The 16,929-nt window shown below is 41.3% G+C and overlaps 1 protein-coding gene across 4 annotated transcripts in view; it reads right to left on the bottom strand.

The window, feature by feature from the left end:
- pde7a (phosphodiesterase 7A) overlaps positions 1–16,929 on the bottom strand; it is a 150,465-nt gene that overhangs the window by 3,665 nt on the left and 129,871 nt on the right. For all 4 annotated transcript variants that reach the window (XM_072571523.1, XM_072571524.1, XM_072571527.1 and 1 more), the window contains 3 exons: positions 10,761–10,905; positions 5,270–5,366; positions 3,199–3,279 (listed from right to left, as the gene is read on the bottom strand). In XM_072571523.1, coding sequence (XP_072427624.1) covers positions 3,199–3,279; positions 5,270–5,366; positions 10,761–10,905 — 323 coding nt within the window. The remainder of the gene's footprint in view (positions 1–3,198; positions 3,280–5,269; positions 5,367–10,760; positions 10,906–16,929) is intronic.

Here is a 16,929-nt window from a genome sequence, read left to right as displayed (position 1 = left end):
CCCTAGATACAGGAGTCATCCCTCTAGATTGGAAAATTACATCACTCCACTTCTTAAGAAGGGTTATAAAGGAAGTGAGAGACTTACGGACCAATTATCAAGCATGGGGTAAGTGAACACCATAAAAGTTTCCAGTTAATCAGAGACAGCCAGCATGGATGCCTGTCAAACCTCACTGAAATTTCTGAAGTGATGACCAAGGTAGTGGACAGGGGAATGTCTATGGTTGTTGTTTATATGGGCTTCAGGAAGGCATTTCAGAAAGTCGCACGTAAGAGACTATTAACTAGCAAACGGAACTGTCGGCAAATATTGACATGGTTGGGAATTGGTTGACCGGTGTTTGGGCCTCAGTTATTCATATTATTTGTTAATGACTTTCACTGGAATGTCAGAGGCTGGAGTGGAAGGTGAGGACCCGGGGTTTCTGTTCTTTTTGCGGTTGGAGGGGTGGCGTTGGGTGGAGGTGCAGGAAGTGGATGAGATGCACTGAAAGGCATTATTGACTATGTGGGAGGGGAAATTGAGGTCTTTGAAGGAGGCCATCTGGTGTGTTCCTGTGGTGGAATTGGTCCATCTGGGAGCAGAAGCAGCAGAGGCAGAGATCCACACCACCAACCTCCAAAGACATCACGACATCCTCTGCCATTTCCGACACCGACAAGCAGAGCCCACCACCAGAGATATATTTCCCTCCTCTCCCCTATCTGGTTTCCATAAAGACCATTCCCTCCGTGACTCTCTTGTCAGGTCCAAGTCCCACACAACAACCCAGAGGGTTAGACATTTTGGACAGTGAGAGCCTCGGAAGGCAATGGCTAACATGAGGGGACATAGCTTTAAATTGAGGGGTGATAGATATAGGACAGATGTCAGAGGTAGTTTCTTTACTCAGAGAGCAGTAGAGGCGTGGAACGGCCTACCTGCAACAGTAGTAGACTTGCCAACTTTACAGGCATTTAAATGGTCATTGGATAAACATATGGATGAAAATGGAATAGTGTAGGTTAGATGGGCTTCAGATTGGTTTCACAGGTCGGGGCCATAATGAGGGTCGTAATGTTCTATGACTTGGGCTATGATATAGAACATCACCTTTCCAATTTACTGATGACAAAATTAGGCAGCATTGGAAACAGAATCGATGATAGCAGAAAATTACAGAGGGATATTGATAAACAGGTGAATGGGCAAAGCTGTGGCAGGCAGATGGAGTATGTGAGCTCACCCATTTTGGAATGAAGATAAATTGCTAGTGATACCTGGACTTTAGGGGTTAAGTTTTAGAAAGAATATACAAATTAGGCTTGTTTTCTCTAGAATTTAGATGGTTAATGGGTGATCTAATTGAAGTCGTCAAGATATTAAATATGAAAAGATAAGTTAGCTAGCTATTTCCATTGGCTGGCAATTCTAGAATCAGGGGTCATAGTTTGAGAATTAGGGCCAGACTGTTCAGGAGAGATGTTTAGAAGCATTTCGATAGACAGTGCTGGATGTTTGGAACTCTTTTTCACAAATGGCAGTGGATGCTGGATCAGTTGTTAATTTTAAATCTGAGATAAACTTTTATTAAGGTATTAAGGGATATGGGCAGGTAAATGGAGTTAGGCCAGAGGTCAGCCATGATTCCCAATGAATGGTGTAACAGGTTTGAGGGACTGAGCGACTTACTCCTTTTTCTATATCACAGAGAAGGTCTAGGCTGTCTCACTTGCTGGGAATGGATGGGATTTGGCGGATGGCAGGTAAGGCCCTTAAGTGGTTGTTAATTGTATCTTTGAGTGTCTTAATTGGTGGAGAGGTCAAGAAGGCTGACCACAGCCTACTTGCCCAGAAATTATTTGCGAGTTGGCAGGAAGAAAAACGATACATAGAAACACCACCAGCTGCAAGTTCCTCTTCAAGACACACACTATCTTGCATTGGAAATATAATCACCATTTCTACAATCTCACTGGGTCAAATCTTGGGACTCCCTCATTAATGGTATTGTGGGTCTACCTACACCAAAAAGCGGGTTAAGGCAGTGAATCATGTCCACTTTCTCAAGGGCAACTTGGGGCAGGCAACAAATGCTGACCAATCAGAGATGCTTATATCCCATGAGTGAATAAATTTCCCTGGTACCAGCCTGCCCTTCCCTACAATCAACAGAAGTGAAAATCCCACCCAATGTAACCGCTGAAAATGATTAATCAAAAATAGAAAATTATGAGCAATTCATTCCCATTTCGGTTATTCTATTCGCTCTGAATAGTCCTTCTCCCTTTAAGTATAAGTTCAAAATTCAAAACACCATTTGGTTACTTTGAAACTGCTGAGCATAACATTTATTTTAGTGATAAGACAAGACTGTCCCAATATTTTAATTGATTTTCAGGCAGTCAGGATACCCTAACTGCTGGTTGACGTCTTGGCCACTACATTAGTAACATGACCATGTCCAAGTAAGTGCAGAAGTTAGATCTGACAAAAGTCAACTACTTTTGTTATGGACCAGGTCAGACCCACTCAAAATATTTTAAGGAAGCCCAAAAGCTAACTTTTCTTGTTGCTTTAGGCAGATAGAAGGTGAATATTCCTGGAGCAATGCAGCTGGTCAAACCAATCAGTTTTAAACAAAATAGAATTTATTTACACACAAACAAAAGAAAACTGAATTTAGAATAGCATAACTATTTGAAAACCCAATCAACACAAAAACGCAACTGAACAGCTGTTCTGATTTCCTGCAGCATCCTATAACACATCCCTTGGCAAAAAGGTAAATTCAAACAGGTTCTTACAGGAGAGAGATGTGAGACAGACACAGAGATAGAGAGAGATAGAGAGAGAGAGAGAGAGAGAGAGAGAGAGAGAGACAGACAGACAGACAGACACACACACACACACACACAGGGGATCAGCATGGAACTGTTTCTTCGGGTCCCCAGCAAAAATTAACCCAAAACTAGAAAAACCTGAACTAGGAGAACTGGCCACTTCCCTTTCATTGTACAAGTGTTTTTTAAAAAATCCTGAAAGCCTTTTCTGATTGCTGATTTAGGCAGCATCTGTTAGCTATTATTAAAGTAGCCAGTTCAGGTACTTCAGCATCTCTGCCTTTACGACATCTCGAAAATAAAGAAGCATAGAATAACCTTGTAAAAGGAGCAGCATCGTCACACTATTATTTTATTGACACATATCACTCACCTATTTGAATATTGGCTACAGTTTCTGTACGGCGGTCACACAACTGACTTATATCTAGTTTATGCTCCCTTTCAATATCCCCTAAAAAGAAAAAGAACTTAAATGCATATCCACTGATGATATTAAAAATTCCAAACATTACCCTTTTTTTAATGCATTACTCTACCAAAGTGAACATTCTACATTTTTGCTACTCATATTGGTTTTACACAAGAATGAAGCACTTAACAAATTATACAAAAGCCAATAAATTTTGCGTGCAATATGCATTTTTTTCTGAATTGCTTTATCTTATAATGTTGAAGTTCATTAAAAAATAAACAAACTGACTTTTTTCTGTTTATAATCTTTTCTTCAAAAAAAAATCACACACACAAGTTTAGCAGACACTGTACATTGGTGCAAGTGTTGCTAAGTCTGTTCACACAAAGATCAGCAATTTAAAGCACAAGGTAAGTTAGCAGCTTCCCCTTCCCCAAGGGTTCAGTTGCCTCCACAGGAAAGCCAGACTCATGGATGTAAGTTGGCTTTCTGAGCTGAAAGGTTCGTTTTCAGATGTTTTGTCAAAATGATGAGGTAACATGCTTAAGGGTGATATAATCCTACAGGATTGCTCCTAGTGAGGCTTTCAGGGAAGACTGGCATTAACTCAAAACTGCTCCTTGGAGATAGTCTGATCATGCAGGCTAGGTGCAGTAATGCTCGGCAGAATCCCCGAGATACTAAAGAGTTAATTTGCCCTACTGACCTGCAGGACATTGGATGTCCCGAGGCTAGGGTGGGATGCCTCTGACTTACAGATAGATGGTAAGAAATTTACATTATCATCTCCTATTATTCAGAGCCATTTACATGGCCATTTCCTTGCCATTCAGAGCCATTTACATTGTCATCATCTCCTTTTCAGAAATCAATAAGAACATTACAGTTGCAATTTGACTACTCCCTGTAGTTAAAATATACTCCACAACGACCTGATGAAGGAGCAGTGCTCCCAAATAAACCTGTTGGATTATAACCTAGTGTTGTGTGATTTTTAATGTTAAAAAATGATTTGCAACAGATTTGACCATTAAGGGATGATTTACATGATACTGTTTCTGGAGATGATGTGGTCACTATGTTGTGTCTTGAGTGGCATGTGACTGTGGGAGAGTTACTGGGGGTTGCCTTGTGGGCATTACTGACTATGATGAGATTTTGTATAAAGAAAGGTCTGTTTTCTTTGTTCAGGAAGAGCTTTGAAACGACCCTGTAAGCCCTGCAAGGTGTGTGTTTAAAGTTCGTCCAGAAAGTTTGTACTGTACTGTGCTCAATTAAATTTTGGTTGTTCACAGAAGTTGGCATGTTGCAGTTGCATCAAGTGTGTAAGAATCTCAGGGAAAAGAACATAACACCCCAAGTAAAATCCTTTTTGCTCAGCCCTCCTCATCTTAAGATATTGTTCCAGCTCACTTCCATGTGGGATTCGAATTAACCAATATTCCAACTGGGTCTGGGAGATAGAATTTATAGGTATTTTTAATCAAGATGTTCAACAGATTATTATGACACACTTCTTAAGCAAGTGGTATTTCAACGTGGACTTCCTAGCCCAGAGGCATGGGCATTAGCGCTGCATCACAAGAACTCCAGAAGTAAGATAGATCTATTTGAAACTCAGCAATCAATTAGCTTTTCCAATCACCTACTCATTTGGTTTAGTTAATAATTTGCCATAAATCTAATGAAATCAATGAAATAATTTCAAATACATTGTTTTACATTTATTGACTGCACGTAATGATTTACTCGGTTCACCAAATTAACAAGGTAGGTGGCTCCAGATTCTGATTTTCCCCCATTCTATTCCACTGTAACACTCCTCCAGTTTTGAGCTCATTCACCAACCATGAGATGAGATGAAGCCACGAATTACATTTTCAATATTCATACAGTCAAAACACAACTAATGTTGAACTACCATAGGTCTGTAGGTAAGAATGTTGTAGAATTCTGAAAAGGATAATTGATTTTACTTTCAGTATTATCTGTTAAAAAGTGCTTTAAAATGTGAGTTTATTCCATGTACCTTGATGGAAGAACTCCTGGGTTACCTTTTCACTCCATTGCTTACTCAGTTCCCAAGGCCGGCATGGGTTACTAATATCTGCACATTTCAATGCTATCTGTAACGAGAACTAAAATTATTAGCTTGTGATGGTGGTTGTTTTTACTGTATTATCTTGCATTAGCTCACTGTTATAAGCAAGCTTTTTGGTACACAATTCCTATCATTTTATAGTTAACAATTGCTATTTGTTATCTTAGGCAAGAAATGACCATTCGTTGAAACAACATGACTTTTTCAAACACTAGTCAACAATGAACCTTACCAGTGCAATTTTCACCAAAAATATCTTCATTTCCTAACAAGTGAGAAAATACCAAAATACTTAATTCAAGAAATAGTAATGGGGTTGACACATGCTCAAGAATGTTTGATTGTCTTATTCGGTTACCATTCAGACGGATAAGGTGGAGACAAGGATGAGATACGGTCAGAAACGAAGATGGGAACATTTAAAGAATGAAGTAAACATGTACAAGTATCATTGGATGTTATTAAAGAACGTGCAATTGTAAAATTGAACTTCCTAGAATTATTTAAGCATGGGGGAGTAGGATCAATAACAAATAAAAACAAATACTGTAGATGCTGAATATCTTATGTAAAAACAGAAAATGCTGGAGAAACTCAGGAGGTCTGGCATTTGTGGGAAGCTGCAAAACTGTTTAAAACAAAAAAAATGTTAAATATGCACTTTTCCTTCTTTTTCAGTTCATTTATTGGGCAAGGATATCACTGGTATGGTCAGCATTTATTGCCTAAATTGCCCTTGAGAAGATGCTGGTATAACCATGTGGTTGAACTGCTGAAGTCTATGAAGTGTATGTACATAGTCAAGAGTTCCAGGATTGAGACAAAGTGTTGATGAAGCAACAAGCAATATAGTTCCAAGTCATGTGGTGTGAGACATGTGATCTGCAGGAATGCTTGCAGATAGTGGTATTCCCATGTATCTCATAGGTGGAGGAAATGAAGGAGACTTCAAGTGTCTACAGTGTATTTTGTAGACTGCCCACACTGCATGGCTGGTGCAATGATGGTGGAGGGAGTGAGTATTAAGTTGGTTAAAAGGGTGCCTATCTAGTGGCTACCTGGTTTTAACTTTGAACTTCTCCAGTATTGCAGAACTTCATTCATCTATGCAGGTGGGGATTATTTAATTGACAATGATTGGCAACTTGTAGCTGTTGTCAGGCTTTGGAAAGTCAGGTGGTGAGTTACTTGTCACAGAATATTCAGCATTTGAATCACTCTTGCAGCTACCATTTTAATTTGGCTGATTCATTAAGCATCTGCTCAAAAGTAACACACAGAATGACAATAGTGGGAATACAGCCTTTGGCTGATAGCCAAAAGTGGTAGATAGATTTTTTTCTTTGATGATGATCATTGCCTCCCATTTGCATGATGAAAATCAAGGTAGGTGATAGGCATTGGCCTGGTGGTATTAGCACTAGACGATTAACCCATAGACCTAGAAACTGTTTGAGGATCTGGGTTCCAATCTTGCCAATTTGAATTCTATAATAATCTGGAAATGAGAGTCTAATGATGACCATGGAATCATTGGTAATGCCAGTGACCCCCAGTCAATATGGCTTCATGAAGAGGAAACCTATAATTAGTAAAAGGTCACAGGGATCAGAGCAGAGGCTCTGATTATTTACAATTTATATTACTGACTCAGATGAGGGAAGTGAATATACCCACCAAGTTTGCAGCTGACACAAAAATAGGAAGGAAAGCAAGTGATGAAGATCACAAGAAATCTACAGAGGGATACAGACAGTTGAGTGTGAAAACTTGGCAGATAGAATATAATGTGGAAAAATGTGAGGTGACACATTGATAGGAAAAGGAATTGAATATTATTTAAATACGGAAAGAGGCAACATTAAAGGGATCTGGGGGTCCTCATACATGAATCAGAAGTTAGCACCTGTGTTCAACAGGTAATAGGGAAGGCAAATGAAATAAACAAATAACTGAGGTTGCTTGAAATCTGAAACAATAAAAGAAATTACTGAAGAAACTCAGCACGTCAGGCAGTATGTGTGGAGAGAAAACAGAATTAAGGTCGAGTCCAGTGACAATTTTTCAGAACTGACAGATGGAATGTTGGCCTTTACTTCAAGGGAATGGAGTATAAAAACTGAAAAGTCTTGTTAAAACAATCAAGATGCTATCCAGAAAACACAGAAAATACAACACTTTGGTCCCCTTATCTAAGGAAAGACACATTGCCTTTGAGGCAGTTCAGAGTAGTTTCTGAGACTAAAGATTCTGGGTATGGGTAGATTTTCTTATGTGCCATTGAGTAGATTTGACTTGTATTCTCTGAAGTTCAGAAAACGGAGGGGTGACTTTACTGAAACATAAGATTATTAGGGGTTTGACGGGGTAGAATGTGGAGAGGTTGTTTTGCTTTGTTGGGAGAAGTCTAGGACCACCTGAAGCATAATCTCAGAATAAGTGGTTGCCCATTTAAGACAGCGTTTAAGGAATTTTTTTTCCTTAAGGACAGTCAATCTGTGGAATGCGTAACTGTCGAGTGTTGTTGAAGCTGGGTCATTTAAAGTTTACTCAAGACGGAGAGATTTTTAATCAGTTAGGGAATGAAGGGATTTGAGGAAGAGTGGATTTCATAATCACACTGAATGATAGAGTGGCTGACTAGACTGAATGGCCTACCTCTGCTCTCTGTATTATGGTCTCATGGTTAATTATCAGAATAAGCCTGAATTTTATCTTGATCTTGCTGCACATGGATATGGAATGTTTAAGTATGTACAGCATTTGGTTCCATTCAAAACTCATCACAATCAATGAACATCTCCTCTTCTGACTTTATGAAGATGGGAAGGTCATTGATAGAACAGATGGTCAGATCAAGGATCTTGTTATTCATCATTAATAATGATTAAGAGTACATTATTAGTCCCTTAGCAATGTTCTGTGGCTGAGATAACTGACCTCCAACAATCTTAACCATCTTCTTTTATACTAGACATGCCTTCAGCCAGTGGAGAGTTTCCCCGATTTAAAATGTTACTCTGGCTCCTTGATAACTAGCCAAATGCTGCACTGATGTCAAGGGCAGTCACTCTCACCTGAGCTCAGGAATTCGGGTCCTGAGTCTGTTTGCATCATGACCACAATGAGGTCTGGGGCTGAGTTGTCCTGGCAGAGTCCAAACTGAGCACTGGTGAGTAAAGTGGTGCTTTATAGTCAAAGATATTGTCAACTGTGCTATTTTACAATGATTGAAGAGTAGAGTAATGGACCGTGGAGTGGATCTCTCCTGCTTTGTGTGGATATAACATACCAAGCAATTTTTTACTTTGTCAGGTTACTAATGAAGAGGAGGCTAGTTTTAGAATAGTTTTCAGCATCTGGGAAGCTGTCAGAGCTTATGGCCATCATTGCGGCCAGTGTCTGTGGCCAATTCAAATGAATCAAACTGGCTCAAGATTAGCATTGGTTGCACTGAGGACTTCAGTGGAAGGCCAAAATTAATCACCCTTTTGCAGCATTTCTAGATGAAGATGGTTACGAATGCTTTTGTCTGGTTTTAAACAAGATAGACTCCACCATCAAAAATGGGAAGTCTCCTCTCATTAGCAATTCAGTTATCTATCACTTTTCATGAGTGGATGTAACAGGGTAAACTCTGTTGGTTGACAGATGTATCCATACATGCCACTTCCATCTGTTAGTTTGCCTTGAGTTGTGGACTTACCAAATTAACAACTTGTTTTTAACATGCACCGAGTGTTCTATTATTCACATAGTTTAGGTTTGGTCATCTGGCTTAATGGTAGAGAGTCAGAGAAACAGTCAGATTGTGGTCAGATGTAGTCCAACAACTGTTGATGTTCTATACTTCCTCAGAAGGCCAGTTTTGAGCTGCTAAATCTGTTTTTAAGTCTATTCCATTTGGCACAGTAATTGTGATAGAATCCTCAGCAGGAAGGTGTAACCTCAGTTTCACAGAAACTGTCGTGGTGGCCACTCCAACCAACAATGTCATGGGCAGATGCATCTGCAACAGGTGGATTACTGACATTGCGTAAGGTTCTGTGTCATAGTGATTCTTTTAACACAGGCCTAGTCTGGCAGTAAGTACTTCAGAATTTGGCTACCTTGGCTTGCAAAGGTGCTGTGGAGCACTTGGTTTACATGTAAAGTGAAATCTCCCATGCTAAATAAATTGTGTCCCTGCTACACACTGTTTTGGCAAACTATTTGTTAACATGGAGGAGCACTGATTCATCAGCTATGGGAGGATGGTATGTTGCAATGTCATCTTGGTGAGCATGCAGGATAGTGGAAGAATACAGCAAGCCAGCCAGCATCAGAAGGTGGGGGAGTCAACGTTTCGGGTGCAACCCTGAAGAAAGGTTACACCCGAAACCTTGACTTCTCCACCTCCTGATGCTGGCTGGCTTGCTGTGTTCTTCCAGCCTCCTGCTTGTCTACCTTGGATTCCAGCATCTGCAGTTTTTTTGTTTCTGACACAATGTTACCTTGGCCTTCTTTGACCTGATGACATGTGATTTCATCCAGCTATTCTCCTGTGACTGAACGCCACACAGATAACACTTCTGCTGGGGTAGTGGTGGAGGATGTTAGCACCCTGACTGAAAAGGATAATTCAATGAACATGACTTGCTTGACTATTTTGCGTAACAGCTTTTCCAACTTTGATAAGTCACCATATGTTAGCTAGAATGACTTTGCAGGGATACCTGGGCTGGATATGGCTTTGTCATTTGCAGTGCTATGGTTGAAGCCAAATACTCTTTTTTTTAAAATTATAGCAGTGTGATACAATGAAGTATTCGCTAAACCATTCCAAAGTCAAGAAATCAATCATATCATTTGACTGAATTTGGAATCACGTATAGGATAGAACAACTAGACAGCAGATCAACTTTAAGAAGATAGTGAAGCACATGCGTATTTACAATGGCAGGCCAGTAAATTTCATGGTCACTATTACTGATGAGCTTTTTATTCCAGATTTATTAGACAATTCTTCAATTCACCAGTTCCCACAGCAGAAGTAGAACGCACATCCCTGGTTATTTGTCCAGACCTCGATTGCTGATTCAGTAATAAACATTATGTTACAGCTAACATCGTCAATTTTTCTAAAATATTCTTATAAATGTATTCATTTCTACTAAAAAACATTCAAGTTACATTACAATTTCAGACATATAGTAATGAAATACTATTTCCCCATCAAGAATTAGCAGCAACTAAAATATATCAAGTTAGCTGCAGACTTAGTACATATATATTTGTTGAGATAAGATAGTGTCCATCAATATAACTATTCAAGGGGGAGGCAGGATATATTCCATTAAGTCTGTCCTTCGTGGAGTTGGGATCAAGGTGATGCAACAGCTTAAAATATGCAACTGCTGACAATTTGAAAAAAGGTTACCTGAAGCATGAAATGTCGATGACTTGCTTCATCTAAACACAAGTCACTCCTGTCCAAGTGAGTTCGGAACTGCGACAGAAACTCATTTTGGCGGGTTATGTCTGTGGCTAGAATCAGGGATCCCAACTGGCTTTCCATTTGATAGCTTTAAACAAAAAAAAATTAACATTTTACAAAAGTGAAACATACTAAGTACCTAGGGTATTTTACAGAGATGGAGCTCACAAGATGCGAAAGTTTTTGATCTTTGCACTTCAGAATTTGACTGCAGAGGTAGATTCTAATCATTTCTACATTCTTCAAATAGCACTAGGTATAAAGGACAGGGAGTCAATGCTGTCAAAAGCTTAATATGTCGAACAGCTGAGCCACACAATGCAGACAGATTTGCCCAATTATGCCCGAAGAATCTTAGAAGTCTTAAGAATTTGCCTTTATTTCTATAATACCTTAATCAGTATCCTCCAGAAAAGAATTTTCAAATCTTCTCTTACAATTTCGTTGTAAGTTTGCTCGCTGAGCTGGCAGATTTGTTTTCAGACGTTTTGTCACCATGTTTGGTCACATCATCAGTGAGCCTCCAGTGAAGTGTTGGTGTTCTGTCCCGCTTGCTATTTATGTGTCTTAGTCTGTTGTGGTGGGTGATATCACTTCTGTTTCTTTCTCCGAGAGGTTAGTAAATGGGGTCCAAATCAAAGTGCTTGTTAATGGAGATCTGGTTTGAGTGCCAGGCCTCTAGGAATTCCCATGCATGCCTTAGATTAGATTAGATTACTTACAGTGTGGAAACAGGCCCTTCGGCCCAACAAGTCCACACCGCCCCGCCGAAGCGCAACCCACCCATACCCCTACATTTACCCCTTATCTAACACTACGGGCAATTTAGCATGGCCATTTCACCTGACCTGCACATCTTTGGACTGTGGGAGGAAACCGGAGCACCCGGAGAAAACCCACGCAGACACGGGGAGAACGTGCAAACTCCACACAGTTAGTCGCCTGAGGCGGGAATTGAACCCGGGTCTCTGGCGCTGTGAGGCAACAGTGCTAACCACTGTGCCACCGTGCCGCCCACAAAGTTTAGCTTGTCCCAGGATGGATGTATTGTCCCAGTCGAACGGTTCTATATGTATGGATACTAATGATTGTGGATCATGTTTTTTGGTGGCTATTTGGTGCTCATGTATCCTAGTGGAAAGATTCCTGCCCACCTGTCAATATATTGTTTGCTGCAGTCCTTGCAAAGTATTTTGTATATGACGAGCGTTCTACTGGTTGTTGGTAATGGGCCCTTTAAATTCATGAGGAATTGTTTCGAAGTGGTGGTAAGTTTGTGGGCTACCATGATGCCGAGGGGCTGGAGTAATTTGGTCAGCACCTTCCAGATGTCTTCAATGTATGGCAGGGTGGCTCGAGTTTCTGGGTGCATTGTGCCTTCTTGTGTAGGTCTGTTGTCTAGGAATTGGCGGACTGCGTTTATCGGGTACCCACTGTTCCTGAATATGCTGTATAGGTGTTTTTCATCGGCTCCTCTTAGTTCCTGGGTGCTGCAGTGTGTTGTGGCTCATTTAAATACTGTCCTGATGCAGCTCCATTTGTGGGTGTTGGGTTGATTGATCCTCTCGTAGAGTATCTGGTCAGTGTGTGGCTTTCCTGTAAACGGTGATCTGTCGTTCTCCCTTGGCTTTACATTCTATCATGACGTCTAGGAAGGGGAGTCTGTTGTTGTTCTATTTCTCTTTGATGAACCTTATACATGTAAGGATGTTGTTTATGTGTTTGTGGGTTTTTTCTAATTTGTTGTGTTTGACGGTGCCAGAGATGTCATCCACATAGTGAACTCAAAGCTTGGGCTGGATCGTGGGAAGGGCTGTTTGCTCTAACCTCTGCATTACTGCTTCTGCTAAGAGTCCTGTTATTGGTGATCCCATAGGCATCCCAGTGTGTTTGTAGGTGTTATCATTGCAGGTGAGTGGGTTGTGAGACACAGGTCTACTTGGTTGGGGGGGGAGATAGAGACAGAGAGAGACTTGTTGCCAGATGGTGGTCAGATGTAGTCTAACTACTGCTGATGTCCTATAATACATCAGATGGCCACTTGTGAGCTGATAAATCTGTTTAGGTCTATTCCATTTGGCACAGGATTGGGACAAGAGTCCTCAGCAGGAAAGCAGAACCTTAACACCTTCAAAGACACCAAGCTAGAGGATGACAAGGTCATGGTTTCCTTCGATGTGACGGCCCTGTTCACATCAAGGAACATCACCCCAGCCAAAGAAACACTGGCCTCACAGCTAGACGAACAAAGGACACAAACACCTGACAGCACCAAATCCATCAGCAAGGACAGCATCCTCAAACTAGTAGACCTGTGCCTCACAACCCACTCACTTTCAATGACAAGACCTATGAAAAAAAAATCAATGGGATGCCAACGGGATCACCAATATCAGAACTCTTAGCAGAAGCAGTTATGCAGAGGTTAGAACAACAACCTCCCTAAGATCCAGCCCAAGCTTTGGGTCCACTATGTGGATCACACCTTTGTCATCATCAAACTCAACAAATTAGAAGAAGCTCACAAACCCATAAACAACATCCTTACCGATAAAAAGTTCGCCAAAGAGGAGGAGAACAACAGACTCCCCTTCCTAGACGTCATGATAGAATACAAAGCCAAGGGAGAGCTACAGACCACTGTTTACAGGAACGCCATACACACTGGCCAGATACTCAACTACAGGATCAATCATCCCAAGACCCACAAACGGAGCTGCATCAGGACATTATTTAAATGAGGCACAACACACTGCAGCATCCAAGAACTAAGAGTAGCCAAGGAAAAAACACCTGTACAACCTATGTAAGAACAACGGGTACCAGAAAAGCACAGTCTGCCAATTCCTAAACAACAGACCTAAACAAGAAGGCACAACATGCTCAGAAACTCTAGCCACCATACCATACATTAAAGACATCTGGGAGATGACAACGAGCGTTCTGCTGGTTGTTGGTAATGGGCCCTTTAAATTCATGAGGAATTGTTTCGAAGTGGTGGTAAGTTTGTGGGCTACCATGATGCCGAGGGGCTGGAGTAATTTGGTCAGCACCTTCCAGGTGTCTTCAATGTATGGCAGGGTAGCTCGAGTTTCTGGGTGCATTGTGTCTTCTTGTGTCAGCTCCTAGACATCATGGTAGCCCATAAACCTACCACCACACTAAAACAGCTCCTGATGAATCTAAAAAGACCCTGTACCAACAACATGAGCATCAACTAGCCATCAAAAGACATGACCAACTATCACAAATATTCATACACATAGACCAAGAGGGACACCAGTTTGACTAGACAATACATCCATCTTAAGACGGGCTAAACAAAGACACGTGTGGGAATTCCAAGGGGCCTGGTATTCAAACCGGAACTCCATTAACAAACATGTCAATTTGCACCAGCTCTAAAATTTGAAGTTCTAAATTGGAGAAAGTCAATTTTGACGGTATCAGGCAAGAACTTTCGAAAGCTGATTTGGGGCAGATATTCGCAGGTAAAGGGACGGCTGGAAAATGGGAAGCCTTCAGAAATGAGATAGCGAGAATCCAGAAAAAGTATATTCCTGTCAGGGTGAAAAGATAGGCTGGTAGGTATAGGGAATGTTGGATGACTAAAGAAATTGAGGATTTGGTTAAGAAAAAGAAGGAAGCATATGTAAGGTATAGACAGGATAGATTGAGTGAATCCTTAGAAGTGTATAAAGGAAGTAGGAGTATACTGAAAATGGAAATCAGGAGGGCAAAAAGGGGAAATGAAATAGCTTTGGCAAATAGAATTAAGGAGAATCCAAAGGGCTGGTAACTAGGGAGAGAATAGGGCCCCTCAAAGATCAGCAAGACGGCATTTGTGTGGAGCCACTGAAAATGGGGGAGATACTAAATGAATATTTTGCATCAGTATTTACTGTGGAAATGAATATGGAAGATATAGACTGTAGGGAAATAGATGGTGACATCTTGCAAAATGTCCAGATTACAGAGGAGGAAGTGCTGGATGTCTTGAAACGGTTAAAGGTGGATAAATCCCCAGGACCTGATCAGGTGTACCCGAGAACTCTGTGGGAAGCTAGAGAAGTGATTTCTGGGCCTCTTGCTGAGATATTTGTATCATTGATAGTCACAGGCGAGGTACCAGAAGACTGGAGGTTGGCTAATGTGGTGCCACTGTTTAAGAAGGGTGTTAAGGACAAAGAGGGAACTATAGACCAGTGAGCCTGACGTCGGTGGTGGGCAAGTTGTTGGAGGGAATCCTGAGGGACAGGATGTACATGTATTGGGAAAGGCAAGGACTGATTAGGGATAGTCAACATGGCTTTGTGCATGGGAAATCATGTCTCACAAACTTGATTGAGTTTTTTGAAGTAACAAAGAGGATTGATGACGGCAGAGCAACAGATGTGATCTATATGGACTTCAGTAAGGCGTTCGACAAGGTTCACCATGAGAGACTGATTAGCAAAGTTGGATCTAATGGAATATAGGGAGAACTAGCAATTTGGATACAGAACTGGCTTAAAGATAGAAGACAGAGGGTGGTGGTGCAGGGTTGCTTTTCCAAACTGGAGGCCTGTGACCAGTGGGGTGCCACAAGGATCGGTGCTGGGCCCTCTACTTTTTGTCATTTACATAAATGATTTGGATGTGAGCATAAGAGGTACAGTTAGTAAGTTTGCAGATGACACCAAAATTGGAGGTGTAGTGGACAGTAAAGAGGGTTACCTCAGATTACAACAGGATCTGGACCAGATGGGCCAATGGGCTGAGAAGTGGCTGATGGAGTTTAATTCAGATAAATGCGAGGTGCTGCATTTTGGGAAAGCAAACCTTAGCAGGACTTATACACTTAATGGTAAGGTCCCAGGGAGTATTGCTGAACAAAGAGACCTTGGAGTGCAGGTTCATAGTTCCTTGAAAGTGGAGTCGCAGGTAGATAGGATAGTGAAGAAGGCGTTTGGTATGCTTTCCTTTATTGGTCAGAGTATTGAGTACAGAAGTTGGGAGGTCATGTTGCAGCTGTACAGGACATTGGTTAGACCACTGTTGGAATATTGCATGCAATTCTGGTCTCCTTCCTATTGGAAAGATGTTGCAAAACTTGAAAGGGTTCAGAAAAGATTTACAAGGATGTTGCCTGGGTTGGAGGATTTGTGCTATAGGGAGAGGCCGAACAGGTTGGGGCTGTTTTCCCAGGAGCATCGGAGGCTGAGGGGTGACCTTATAGAGGTTTACAAAATTATGAGGGGCACTGATAGGATAAATAGACAAAGTCTTTTCCCTGGGTCAGGGAGCCAGGACTAGAGGGCATAAGATAAGGGTGAGAGGGGAAAGATATAAAGAGACCTAAGGGGCAACTTTTTCACATAGAGGGTGGTACGGGTATGGAATGAGCTGCCAGAGGAAGTGGTGGAGGCTGTTTCAATTGCAACATTTAAGAGGCATTTGGATGGGTATATGAATAGGAAGGGTTTGGAGGGATATGGGCTGGGTGCTGGCAGGTGGGACTAGATTGGGTTGGAATGTCTGGTCGGCATGTACGGGTTGGACTGAAGGGTCTGTTTCCACGCTGCACATCTCTACGACTCTGTGACATCATTTACCAACCTATTAGAAACAGAACCAAAAGTGATATCACCCATCACAACAGACCAAGACAGATAAATTGCAAGCCGGACAGAACACCAGTGCCTCATCAGAGGCTCTGTGATGATATTACCAGCTCAGTGAGCAAACTTTCAACCTAATCCAAAACCTGTGCTAAAATCTCCCAAATCACAACCTATGAAGTATTTTGGCATTAAGAGATGCAATTACATAAATGGCAAATACAAAACAGGGTATGAAGGAGAATGGAATTTGTTGTTGGATCTAGGCCATCTGTCACAATACTGGGGTCAAATGTTCCAAGCAGTTATACTGTTTAGATCAGATTGAGACGTTAGAGCCCTCTCTGCTCAGCATTCTGGTCGAGGTTCTGAAGAGGAAGTGAAATGTCTCATCAATAGAGAAAGAAAGGGGCAGAATTTTACCTGTCCCACTCAGGCATATTTAACAGCTGGACCATAAGCCAAAAGGTATCAGGTTGGTAAGTGAAAAACCTCCCCCTTCTGAGTGACCT

This window comes from Chiloscyllium punctatum, chromosome 5 (assembly GCF_047496795.1).
Source record: "Chiloscyllium punctatum isolate Juve2018m chromosome 5, sChiPun1.3, whole genome shotgun sequence".
Lineage (NCBI taxonomy): Eukaryota > Metazoa > Chordata > Chondrichthyes > Orectolobiformes > Hemiscylliidae > Chiloscyllium > Chiloscyllium punctatum.
The sequence above is the reverse complement of the archived record's forward strand: the minus strand, read 5'-3'. Positions and strand labels throughout refer to the sequence as shown.